Raw genomic sequence first — 12,354 nt, forward strand, 5'->3', positions numbered from 1 at the left:
CCCTCTGTACATTTGTATATATTCAGGGAGAACAGGGTGGGGATAGGGTGCTGATGTAGAAGGTGGGTGGGGCGATGGTGATAGGGGTGGGTGGTTTAGGGACAGCCAGGGTCCCAGCCTTGCAGTGTCAGCAGGAGAGGCCAAGCCCCTCAGGACTCAGGACAGCTGGGCTGGTCCTGCTTCCTGCCCTGCTTCAGACCCGGCTCCCCTTTCGGCAGAAGAGTGGGTGATCCAGCCAGCCTGGCCCAGCTCCCAGTTTCCCCTGCCCCAACTGCACTCCCCGAAGCCTGCGCCACAGGGAGCAGTAGCTCTTCCAGACCTTGGCGGAGCTTGGGGGTGGGAAAGGGGGCTTCCTCAGGCCTCTCTGCTTCCGATCTGGTTTTATAAAGTGCTGACAAAATTGGGAATAAAGAGGTATTAAGAATTCTGTGTGTATATGTGACTAAGCTGGGAGCTGGGGCGTGGCAGGGCACACGCATGACTCAGTCCCTTGGAAGAGGAAATCCTGGCCCCAGCCAGCACCAGGGAGCCTCCATCCTCAGTCCTCCCTGCCCCCACGCCCACCTTTCAAAGACTCAAGCACCACTAGTCCACACTCAGCCAGTTTATTAAAGTCAGGGAGCTTCATCAGGAATGCAGAGGGGAGAAGATGGGAGATGCCCCACCCTCCTCTCTCAGCTACCCTTCTCCAACAACTCATCTGCAGCCCAGACCCCCTGGGCTGACCCTAGGAGGTGGGGCTGGCGTCAGGCAGACTGCACTGCATAAATACTCGGAGGCCACAGCCTGAATCAGCAGCGTCAAGGGGCCAGGGAGACGGAATTTGGGGCAGAAAGAGGTGGCTCCAAGGGTACCTCTTCCCAGGCTTGCTCTGAGCCCGAGGGCGACCCCAAGCCAGAGAGAGGGGCCCCTGGGGCCCGGGGCTGCGGCCAGCCCTATCCTGCGAGTCTGGCAGGTGGCTCCAGGTGGCTGGGGGAGGAGCGGGGCGGGGTGCCGCCTTGCCGGGTTCCGGGGGCGCAGGGCGGCGTCAGGTGCTGTTGCCCTGCTCCTGCTCGAAGAGCAGCATGGCCAGCTGCGTGCGGGAGCCGAGGCTCTCGAGCGCACTCTGGCGGCAGCGGTGGTATAGGTCCTCGCTGAGCCGCGCGCTGCACGTCTGCGCCCGATAGCGCTGCAGCAACGCCGGCTCCACCGCCCGCAGCACGTGCAGGCTGGAGAAACGCAGGAACAGCTCGTACACATCCAGGCTCTCCATCAGCTCCTCCTCCTGGTCCGAGGACGCTGCCAGCCGTGCTCGGGCCGCCACGTAGTCGGAGTTGTAGAAGCAGGCCTCGGTGGCCGCCTGGCGATCGAAACGGCCTGTGTCGCGGCCCAGTTCGGGGGGTCCCGGGCCTTGGGGTGGGGCCACGGCCGGGTGGAAGGCCTGGAAGTGCATGGGAAAGAAGGCCTGCCAGCCAGAGATGGCATGCATGCGGCAGCGGTTCAGGAAGTCAGGCGTGAGCACCGTGTCTGGCCCGGCCAGCAGGAACAGCGTGTCCAGCGGGTGCTTCTTGGAGAGGAGATCCATGAGGCGCAGTGGTGAGGGTGCAGCTGTCTGCACGCTGAGCCAGGGCACCCGGGCACCAGGGAAACGCCGCTCCAGCTCTGCCACATGGGCCTTGACAGGGGCAAATACATCAGCATGGGCCGCCCGCTGGGCTTGTCGGGGCTCATACAGCAGCAGCAGGGTCAGGGCTGCGGCAGCATCTCCAGGCTCCAGCGCCGCTGTGGCGAAGGCCTCCAGGAAGGCAGGGGCCAGTTCACGCTCGGCTGCGGCCAGTGGGAGTAACACAGTGAGACGCGAGGCCTCGGTGACGTAGGGCACAGGCAAGATCTCCACGCGACTCAGTGGCCGTAGCAGCTGCACCCGGCGGGTGAGGGGCCGGCGGCCCCCCTGGGGGGTCAGCGCCTCCAGCTGCAAGTCCAGTGTGTACTCCATCCCCCGGGCAGGATCAAAGCGTCGGTAGCCATTAACCAGTTGCTGTTTCTGGAGCCGCAGGGCCGGGTGGTATCGGCGGTTGAGCTCCTCCAGAGCTGCCCCCAGAACGTCCGCCACATCGGCCCGGTCAGCCCCACGCAGTGGGCACCGCGGGGAGCCATCAGCGCAGGAGAAAGCATGTTGCTCTGTGAAATAGTCCCAGCGCAGTACCTCAAAGCGGGAGGCGGGGCGAGACGGCGCTGGAATGCCCACTGGCCAGGCGGCCGCCCGCTCCCCATCCGCTGCCAGGCGGCTGGTGTTCTGGATCTCCCACTGGGTTGGAGAAAGAGGCCGTGAGCCAGGTGTGGACCACAGGAGCCAGCTCGCAGCCAGGAGGCTGGGCAGGCAGCACGTGGCACTCAGCACAGGTCCCCAGTCCCTTGCCAACCTCGGCCCACTCAGTGCTCCCACCTGTCCTTTCCCCAGATGGGAGGCAGCCTAAGAATTAAATTGGAGAGGCTCCTCAGAAAAGGTAGAAGCAGACAGGCACCAGAAAGCAGGGATGCTCTGATTCTTGTGCTAATTTTTTTAATTTTCCTGGATCTCTGAGACCTCTTAGGAAACCCCACTCTCCACTCCTCACCCCCTATCCCCTATCCTCCACCTCCTACCCTCCCCACCCCCCAGACTCCCTACCCCTCACCCCCAGCCCAGACCATACCTGTAACTCCTGGATCTCCTGGTATGTGCGTTCCAGCTCAGCTCGAGCAAAAGCCTTGTGCAGCTGGTACATGTGCACAGGGTCATGGACAGGGTGAGCAGTCAGGGCACTACGGAAACGAGGGTCCCCCTCCTGCACAGGCTCCCCAGGGCTCAGCTCCAGGTAGCTATAGTGGACCCCCTGGGGAGAGGAAGGGAAGTGGGAAATATGAAAGGACAGTGCCTTCCCCGCAATAGTGTGTGTCTCATCTCTCCATCCTATGACCTGTTGTGGACTTGGGGTCAGAATTCTGTGGGTGTCGGCCTACTTTGACCAGTTGTGAGCTTGTGTGACCTTGGGTAAGCCTCTGCCAGCTCATCTGTGGAACAGGCATGTGTCCTATCTCAGAGCTGTCCAGGGGCTCAAATAAAATAATAATGGCCAATACCAAACACCTACTATGTGCAAGCCTCCCTTATTTTTTCTAATCCTTATAACAAGCCTGAGAAATAATTATTTCCATTGGTATGGATGAGGACGCTCAGGACATTCAGTACTTACCCAAGGTCACAGGGATAGAAAGTGACGGAACTGCATAGAAACCCAGGCCTATATCTCCAACCACCCCCTCTGCCTCTCAGGGGGAAGTGCCCACGCCCAGATGGGAGGCACCAGGGTGGTGGCTTCTCTTCCTACCTCGTGGTCGCCAGTGCAGCCCACCCCGGTGGCATCAAGGATGCAGCGGCCCAGCCACTCATCCGGGCGCGCACTGACAATGTCATTGCGGCAGGCTTCCAGGTGGGGGCGCAGCTGCTGCAGCAGTGTGCGCGACAGCAGCACCCCAAAACCCCCGTGGCAGTAGCGGCCTGGGGCAGGCTCTCCACCGATGAAGTCCTGGGGCCGGCCCAGATAGAGGTGGGCAGCGGCTGCCAGGCTGAGGCGGCCGACTAGGCGCGCCACTCCGTGCGCCTCGGTGTAGGTGGCATCGGGTACGAGGAAGAACCAGTCGAAGTCGTCGCCGTGCTGCTCCAGCAGGTGGCGCAGTGCCAGGTGCAGGTGCCCAATGGGCCGCTCCTCGCCTAGTGTCACCACGGCCATACCTGGTGGTGCCCGGCGGCCCCTCGAGCCTGTCAGGAACACCACACGCTCTAGCCTGTGCCCCAGCGTGCGGTTCATGGCCACGCCCAGCGTAGGCAACGTGGCCTGTGAGGTCAGCACCGCCACAAGCAACTTCTGCCTGATCCCCAGCTCCGTGCTGATGTAGCGGGTCCTGGGGGTGGGGGAAAGATGGCACAAGGTTATCAAAAAGACAAGTAGGGCAGGCAGAGGGTAGCATACATAGGCTTTAGCAGGTCATGTCCTCGTTGGGCCTGTTTCCTCGTTTATGATAGAATAACTCTGTTCTAGGGGTCGTGAGGATTTAAGGGAATTATTGTCCTTACCTACCCAAGTGCTTTTAAAAGGGAGATAGTATTATCCATGCAGATATGAGAGATATATTATGGGTCTGATTCTCTGTTTTGTTATTTAGTAGTTGAGTCTTTGAGTAAGTTATTTAACCCACCTAAACCTCAACTTCCCTGGTGGCTCAGATGGTAAAGCATCTGCCCACAATGCGGGAGACCCAGGTTCAATCCCTGGGTTGGGAAGATCCTCTGGGGAAGGAAATGGCAACCCACTGCTGTACTCTTGCCTGGAAAATCTCATGGACAGAGAAGTGTGGTAGGCTATAGTCCGTGGGGTCCCAAAGAGTTGGACACAACTGAGTGACTTCACTTTCACTTTTAAACCCTGGGTAGCCTCATCTGTAAAATGGGATGATTGTATCTCTTTAAAGTACTTAGCCAAATTCTTGGCACACAGATACTACACACATCATGAACATACTTATTTCTAAAGAATATGCCATTATGCCACAAATACATCACAGAAATAATGTAAAGGGATAGATGACATTGACATTCACCATAGTGAATGTGTTTGGGGGGGGTGGCTCAGGGGTTCCAGAAACTTATCTTCCATAATATGGAAGGTAAGTTGAAGAATTGAAATTTGAACTCAGTGTTACTTAGGAGAAATTATTTCAACTCATAGGCAGAGGCATTAATGGGATGGGTACATCATCTTTTCCCCAAAAACCTCCCTCTTTCCCAGGTGCCCACCCAGGAACAGGAGATAGAGGTAAATCCTTGTTTTTGTTTAGTCAGTAAGTCATATCTGACTCTTTATGACCCCATGGACTGTAGCCCACCAGGCTCTTCTGTCCATGGGATTTCCCAGGCAAGAATACTGGAGTGGGTTGCCAGTGCCTTCTTTAGGGGATCTTCCTGATCCAGGGATCAAATCCAGGTCTCCTGCATTGGCAGGCGAATTCTCTTACTGCTGAGCCACCAGGGAAGCCCCCACAGGTAAATCCTAGTTCTCTCTTTTCTCTTTCCCTCTCTCAATGCACCCACTCTATATACTAGTCATTTCTCTAAACCTAACACCCACTCAGTGAGCTCTGAAGACCTTTGAGGGTCCAGGGGGTCAAGCAGATTTAGGTCAGAGGCGAGTGAGTTCTGCCCAGGTCTGGATGGGGCCTCCAAACCTTCCCAGGGAGCAGGGCCATCGGAAACGATCGGGGCCCAAAGACTTCCTGGCTTGTCAGACCCTTCCTTCCGGGGCCTGACCCAGCCCCAGGCGGCCTCCGCTGCGCACACATCCCAGCCGGTTCCCAGGCGGTGGGGCTGGCGGGTCCAATCCCTACCTGACGGCCTTTTTGGCGACCTGGCCAGGCTGTGCAGGGTGGTAGGGCAAGACACGCGGCTCCCAGTTCTCCCCGGCGCCTGCACCGGCCCCGGGCCTCTCGCGCTCCGCTCCGGGCTGCACCGAGTTGGGCCGGCGCGCCGCATTGGTGTTGCCGCGCGGAGGCAGCTCAGAATCTCCGGGCTGGGGCGGCCCTGGGCCGCAAGGCTCCTCCACCCAGGTGACGCTGAGCAGGCTCAGAGTGAAGCCCAGAGAGATACCCACGGCCACGGGCCCCGCGGGCCTCAGTACCGACAACAGCAGCGATGCCCGCATGGCGCCCGGACCGCGGGCCCCCGGCCCTGGAGCAGCCCCAGAGCAGCAAGAGGAGGCTTCGAGGGGGCGGGACCGGGGAGGGGGCGGATCCGGAGGTCCCGAGCCAAGCGGGCGGGCCCCCTCCCTCCCCGCCGAGCAGCGCCAGCAGCCGGAGCGGAATCCCCTGCGCCGCGTTCCTGTGCCCCTTCAGCTGCCGCTCCGTACCGCGTAGGGTCCCGGCGCTGGGCGCGGGAGCCTCCGCCGAGGCCGCCGCTGTCCGACGTGTCACTGGAAGGGCCCCGCCCCCGGGGTGGGGTCTCGGGCTCCAGCTACCGGAGAGGGAGGAGAAGGGGGAGGTTAAAGGGGAAGGACCCCCGGAAGTGCCCCCTCCTCAGTGCGGGAGAAGCAGACGTCGGGGGCGGAGTCCCCTACCTCCCCCCCGGCGTGGTTGGTGCATCCCGTGTGACGTCAGAAGCAGCCCGCCCCTGCCTGGATGGTGCGCCCTGAGTGACGTAAGGAGCAGAGGCCGGAGCTGTCCATCAGCACCAAAGGCCGCGGGCGGGCTCAGGGCATGGGGCCGCGGCTCTGGGGCAGCCCGAGCCCCTGCTCCTGCTTCTTTCCCTTCCCCAGGCCCAGCTTAAGTCCCCGGACGTCGCGGGACTGGAGTGCCAGCCGGTGTTGGAGGCGGAGCGGCGTCGCTGCCGCGCAGGGACCGGTCCCTCCGGCCCAGCAGCCCCCTTCCCCTCACCGCAGACTTTTACCGGACCCCAGTCAGCTGGAGGCTCTAGCGCCCGGCGACCGCGGCCCCTCCGGCCCCTGCACAGCCTTTTTCGCTCAGAAGCTCAGGTCGCCTCCAGCCCAGGTAGATCTTGGATAATCCCAGATTTAGCCGCCCACAGACCAGTCTCCTGGCTGTCTTCTCTCCGGCAGCACGTTGCCCTCATCTCCCCCCAACTCAATCCACCTTTTAACTTCTTCATCCCAGCTCCCTCTAGCCAGACACTTTCCCCCTCTTTTGTCTTTTGTCCCTTACTTCAGGGATGCTTCCAGAGCTGTATAATGTGGGCACCACTCCTTTGTCCACTGTATCTTTGCCTAGTTCTCCACTCCCATCTCACCCTCATCCTGGTGGAGACCCAGGACTCCTCCTTGACCCCCAACTTCCTCTCTGTCAGGCTGACGTGGGAGGGTGACTCCCTTCTGTTCCCAGCACTATGCCGGGCACTGTGGCAACACTTCGGTTCCAGCTGCTGCCCCCGGAGCCAGATGATGCCTTCTGGGGAGCGCCCTGTGAACAGCCCCTGGAGCGCAGGTACGAGGCACTGCCGGCGCTCGTCTGCGTCATGTGCTGTCTGTTTGGAGTCGTCTACTGCTTCTTCGGTAAGACCCCATCATTCCTTACTTGGGCCCCCCGCTGTTTCCCCAAGTTATTTTTCTGAGGCACCCCAAACCTTCTTTGGAACTTTACCATGAACCATCTGTCTTTTCTCTTTTTTCATCCCGTACATGTTTGTAGATAATTTAGACTCGAGATCCTAGAGAACACAGGTTTTGAATTAGGCATGCTTGGATTTGAACGTGGTTCTGCACTTTACTAATTACAATGCCTTGGGCACATTAACTGTTCTAAGTCTCAGTTTTCTCATAGGAACAGTGGAAACAATGATATTTGTCTCACATGAGGTTGTTGTGAAAATAATAAGCACTCAATAAATAATAGTTACTGTGGTGAAGATGTGTTTGGGTCACTATGCTAGGTAGGCACCAAAAACATTTAGAAGGGTGAGTTAACATGGTCCCTTACCACAGGGCATAATGTCTAATGAGGGAGAGACTTCTGGCACATTCATACCTGCGATACATATTAGAGGGAGCTAAGTGGTGATCACATACATGGAGATATATATACAAGGCAGGCTCCAGTAATCAGTGCTGCTGCAGATGGTTGTCCAGGACACAAGGGAGTTGGTTGGATAGGCAAGTGGGGGCTGAAATCCAGTCCATGCTCCACTTGCCAAACTCTAGAGCTTGGTGCAAGGCTGCTTTGCCTAGAGGAAGGCACAACTTTTTCTAATTTGCACCAAAGTGCCAGATGGTCTAGTGGAGTAGGTGCCCGGTGACTCTACTGAAAGAAGTACAGAACTTCAGATAGGGTAGTGAGGTTTATTGGCTGAGCATCCAGGGAAAGCCTCCAGGCAGAGCATTACAGGTGGCTGGATGAAGTGCAAAGGAAGCTTGGAAATCTGAGTTCCAGGTTGGGCAGAAATAGGGCAGGACTTATGCTCTGCAGACTTTACACCTCCCCCTAGAATGGCTGGGTAGTAGGCAGGCATGGAAGCCAGATGGTCCCTCTCCTTCCACCTCCAAACTCTGGGCTGAACAATTGCAGAGTGGGCAGGAGGAAGAGCCCTTCTATAGGTTCAGGACACATTCTGGGTCTCCAAGGAGTCCGTGTCACCTCACCCCCTCCACTATTTATACCCAATCCCTCTACAGTTGCTCAATGCAGCCTGCCAATCCTCCTGGGCTTCCCTGCCCTGTGGCTCTTGGAGGCTCCCACTCTCAGGCTCTTGGACCCTTTGAGACATTGTGCATGCCCTACTCCTTTTCCTGATCCTAGAACCTCCTAGACTCCAGTGCTTCCTCTCATTCCTAGCACTGATTCTCCTTTTTATAACCTTTCTCTTTGGCTCTCCCTGATCATTTGACCCCCATCTCTGACTTCCATCTTCTCCGCTTTTCAGGGTCCCTCACACTTCCAGGTACCCTTACTGGGCCTAATGGCCCTATAACCTCCATTTTTCTGAAACTCCACACCACTATTTGCCCTATAATCCTCTTTGACTCCCTATGGCTCCTTGTGAACCCTATTGACACCCCCCACCAAGCTATCTCATTACCTTCCATCCCTCTGACTCTCTACTACTCCTAACACAGGGGAATCCCTATGACCCCGTTGTCTGTTTCCCCCACCGTGATCTCAGTGATTCCATTTTTTTGGCTTCAATATTATTACCCTCTCTCAAAAACCCTTTAATACGCTCAGTGATCCCACATCTGTCAATTCCCCTGACCTGAAAAGACTTCATCTTTCTGAACCTGTGTGACCTCATCTCTCAAGTTCTTTCTGACTTCCAAATACCTCATCCCTCTGAACAGTCCCACCCTAAGGACTCCAGGGATTTTATTGGTCATCTATCTGTGACCCCAGTGACCTCTCTCTCTGACCTCTATGATCCCAAAGACGCCAGTGACCCTGTAACTGATACAATGAACTATCTCTATTACAAAAACCCAACATTCCTTTCAATGACTGTTTCCCAGAGACTCCCAATGACCTATCTCTCTGACCTTCCTTGACCCCAGTGGTCCCTTCACTGCTGCCCTCAGGACCCCAGGGACCCCCAATTCTCTGAGCTTAGTGTCCTGCTTCTGGTTCCCCTGTGATTCCTTGTTCCTGACCCCTCTGACCTCCTACCTCCAGCCCTGTGACCTTGTTTTGGCCTCTCACTAGCCCCTGTTTCCCTCCAGGTTACCGTTGCTTCAAGGCAGTACTCTTTCTCACCGGGTTGCTGTTTGGCTCGGTGGTCATCTTCCTGCTGTGCTACCGAGAGCGGGTGCTGGAGACGCAGCTGAGTGCTGGGGCAAGCGCAGGCATCGCACTGGGCATCGGGCTGCTCTGCGGGCTGGTGGCCATGCTGGTGCGCAGTGTGGGCCTCTTCCTGGTGGGCCTGCTGCTTGGGCTTCTGCTCGCCGCTGCCGCCCTTCTGGGCTCCGCACCCTACTACCAGCCGGGCTCTGTCTGGGGCCCCCTGGGGCTGCTGCTGGGGGGCGGCCTGCTCTGTGCCCTGCTCACTCTGCGCTGGCCCCGCCCGCTCACCACCCTGGCCACCGCAGTGACCGGTGCCGCGCTCATCGCCACGGCTGCTGACTACTTTGCCGAGCTGCTGCTGCTGGCACGCTACGCGGTGGAGCGTCTGCGGGCTGCCCCTGTACCCCCCCTCTGCTGGCGGAGCTGGGCCCTGCTGGCACTGTGGCCCCTGCTCAGCCTCATGGGCGTTCTGGTGCAGTGGCGGGTGACGGCCGAGCGGGATTCCCACACGGAAGGTGAGAGGGTACATGCCAGCGTGGGCATGACAGAGATGGGTGGTTGGGTGGGGGGATCTGAGCTGTTGTGGATGGGGATGGAGCTGTAGGTACCAGCAGCAGAAGGCCTCAGTTGAGTTACAGAGAGCTGACTGGCTCAGGGTCTGGGAAAGCAGGACCTCGGTGCCACCGTCCATGCCACAACAACAGATGGAACAGCGGCTCTGTGCCAAGCCACTTCCAGGCATCTGGGGATGCAACAGAGACAAAAACGGAAAAGGCCCCCATCCTTCCAGGGTTACATTCAGGGTGAGGGAGACAGACAATAGGCAGACTAACAAGATAATTCCCATTGTGTGGACTGATATGAAAGAGGTGTGCAGGATAATGTGACATATGGACAGGGTGGCCAAGGAGGGGTGTCACATGGAAGAGCTGACATTTAAGCAGAAACCTGAAGGATAAGGGACCAGCCATGCAAAGAGCTAGAGAAGAGGGAAGAGCAAGGGCGAGAGCCTGAGAGGGAATGAGCTTGGCCTGGTGAGGAGGTGGGGCGGGAGTCAGGGGTGAGGGGGGCGACTATGTGGCCACAGTGGGCCATAATGAGGACTCCGGGTTTTATTAGAGGGCTGGTGAGATGCCACTGGAAGTTTAGCAGGAAGTATATAAACTAATTAAGTATCTTCTGGCTGCTGAGTGTAGAAAGCATCAGGGAAGGCGAGTGTAGAAAGCATCAGGGAAGGCAGGTGTAGAAGGGGAGCCAGTGGGGAGGCTTAGTTGTCCAGTTTCGAGATGATATTGGCCAATCTAGGTGAGTCATCTATGGCTCCAGACTGGGAGAGGGGTAGGGTAGCAGCCTGGAAGAGATACCTAGAGCCTAGGAATCTTCCCTAAAGAGCTTTGGAAGAAAAGACCTGTGGGAAGCCCTATCTGGCAAGTGGGAGACCAGGAAAGTAAAGGAGGAGAGGTTTCAGACCAGGGGAATCTAGGAGCCCGGAGTCCCCAGGTAGGAAGGGGCGGGGATGCTTGGGCAAGATGAGATACGTGGGCCTCTGAGAGCCTGCTCTTCCCCACCCTTTGCAGTGGTCATCAGCCGGCAGCGCCGACGTGTGCAGCTGATGCGGATTCGGCAGCAAGAAGAACGCAAGGAGAAGCGGCGCAAAAAGAGACCCCCAAGGGCTCTCCCCAGAGGCTCTCGGGCTCCTCCGAGGCCTGGGCCCCCTGACCCTGCCTATCGGCGTAGGCCAGTGCCCATCAAGCGCTTCAATGGAGACATCCTTTCCCCGGTGAGCACCCCGAGCCCTTCCCTCCAGCCCAAGTGGGGAGAAGGGGGTGTTGGACTCTCTGTCCAAGCAGGACTGGGCCTTCCCCAGGGCTGGTCACTGTCTAGAAGGCCTAGGGCTTGTCCACCACCATAACCCCCATAGTTAGGGGCCTGATGGGTGGGGGAGAGGTGTCCTGAGTGTGGGTTTTAATGAGGCATGGTACAGGGAAGGGTCTCAGGGCTGTGGACTCTGGGGGTGGTGAGGTCTCAGGCTGGCAGTGGACCGGGATGGATCTCAGGCTTGTGATGGTGCAGGCTGAGGCCATCTGCCTGGGTGGCTTTCAGGGCAGGGCTCCGCAGTGGCACTCTCACACCTGTGTTTCCTCTCCCACAGAGTTACATCCAGAGCTTCCGGGATCGGCAGACCGGGAGCTCTCTGAGCTCCTTCATGGCCTCGCCCACAGATGCGGACTATGAGTACGGGTCCCGGGGCCCACTGACGGCCTGCTCTGGGCCTCCAGTGCGGGTATAGCAGTCCAGCTGCTCCTGCCCGCCTACACTCATTGGTCACCAGCTCTGCCAGTTTGGGGAGGCCTGCTGGGCCGAGGCTCAGCCCACCTGGCGTTGTGCCCTTTGGCTGTTCCTTTCCCCACCCTGGAGAGGGATGGCTTGGCCACCAGATGGGACGACCTGGCTCAGGCTTGGCCTGGCCTGAGGGGAGAGCCCCCTCCCAAGCTCCCCAGGAGTTCCTGAGGGACGCGAGTGTGAGCCCCACTGGGCTGTGCTCAGGGTTGTGAGTGTGTTGCCTGTGTGTGTGCGTGTGGAGGGGTGGGCTTGGAGGGGACCTTGGGACCCTTGCCTTAGATTTCTGATTGGTAGGGCTTCTCCAAGGGTGGCCCCACCTCCTCGCCCACTGCTGGGGGTCCCATGGGCCACTCTCCTGCATGTCTAAGTGGAGGAGGTCTGCCTTCCTCCCCCATCGCCTCCACCTCTCAGCCAGACTCATCTAAGGCTTCTTGTCCTTGTCCACGGGGCAGACTGCAGTGGTCTTCTCTCTGGTCCCCTGTCCTCTGCAAGTCACCAGCCCAAGGGTAGTGGCAGGGGATGGGGTGGAGGGTGCTGCTCTGGGCTGGGTCTGGCAAGGGGGATGGGAGGAGGGGGCTTAAGTGCACGGTGCGTGTTTGGTGTCTGTCATGCCACTCTGGACACCTCATGCTTCTGTCTCCTCCCACCCCTCCCTGTTTTACATCTTTTATAAATGTGCCAAACTGTGAGGCTTTTGCCAGTAGTGGTGGTCTTTGGTGGCTG

General features: G+C 58.3%; 2 protein-coding genes across 2 annotated transcripts; one reads left to right on the forward strand and one right to left on the reverse strand.

Annotated features, from left to right (window-relative positions):
- Nucleotides 1-597: 597 nt before the first annotated feature.
- CHPF (chondroitin polymerizing factor) lies at nucleotides 598-6,012 on the reverse strand. Its single transcript, XM_052661552.1, has 4 exons — nucleotides 5,404-6,012; nucleotides 3,351-3,924; nucleotides 2,676-2,855; nucleotides 598-2,287 (listed from the first exon to the last, which is right to left on the reverse strand). The coding sequence occupies exons 1-4, from the start codon at nucleotides 5,715-5,717 to the stop codon at nucleotides 1,028-1,030; spliced, it is 2,328 nt and encodes a 775-aa protein (XP_052517512.1). The 5' UTR covers nucleotides 5,718-6,012; the 3' UTR covers nucleotides 598-1,027.
- Nucleotides 6,013-6,438: 426 nt separating this feature from the next.
- On the forward strand, nucleotides 6,439-11,578 carry TMEM198 (transmembrane protein 198). The gene is made up of 5 exons (XM_052655277.1): nucleotides 6,439-6,558; nucleotides 6,872-7,076; nucleotides 9,228-9,803; nucleotides 10,866-11,068; nucleotides 11,441-11,578. Exons 2-5 carry the CDS (start codon nucleotides 6,911-6,913, stop codon nucleotides 11,576-11,578), a joined length of 1,083 nt encoding a protein of 360 aa, XP_052511237.1. The 5' UTR covers nucleotides 6,439-6,558; nucleotides 6,872-6,910.
- Nucleotides 11,579-12,354: the final 776 nt, after the last annotated feature.

Source organism: Budorcas taxicolor, chromosome 2 (genome assembly GCF_023091745.1).
Source record: "Budorcas taxicolor isolate Tak-1 chromosome 2, Takin1.1, whole genome shotgun sequence".
In the NCBI taxonomy this organism is placed as follows: Eukaryota; Metazoa; Chordata; class Mammalia; order Artiodactyla; family Bovidae; genus Budorcas; species Budorcas taxicolor.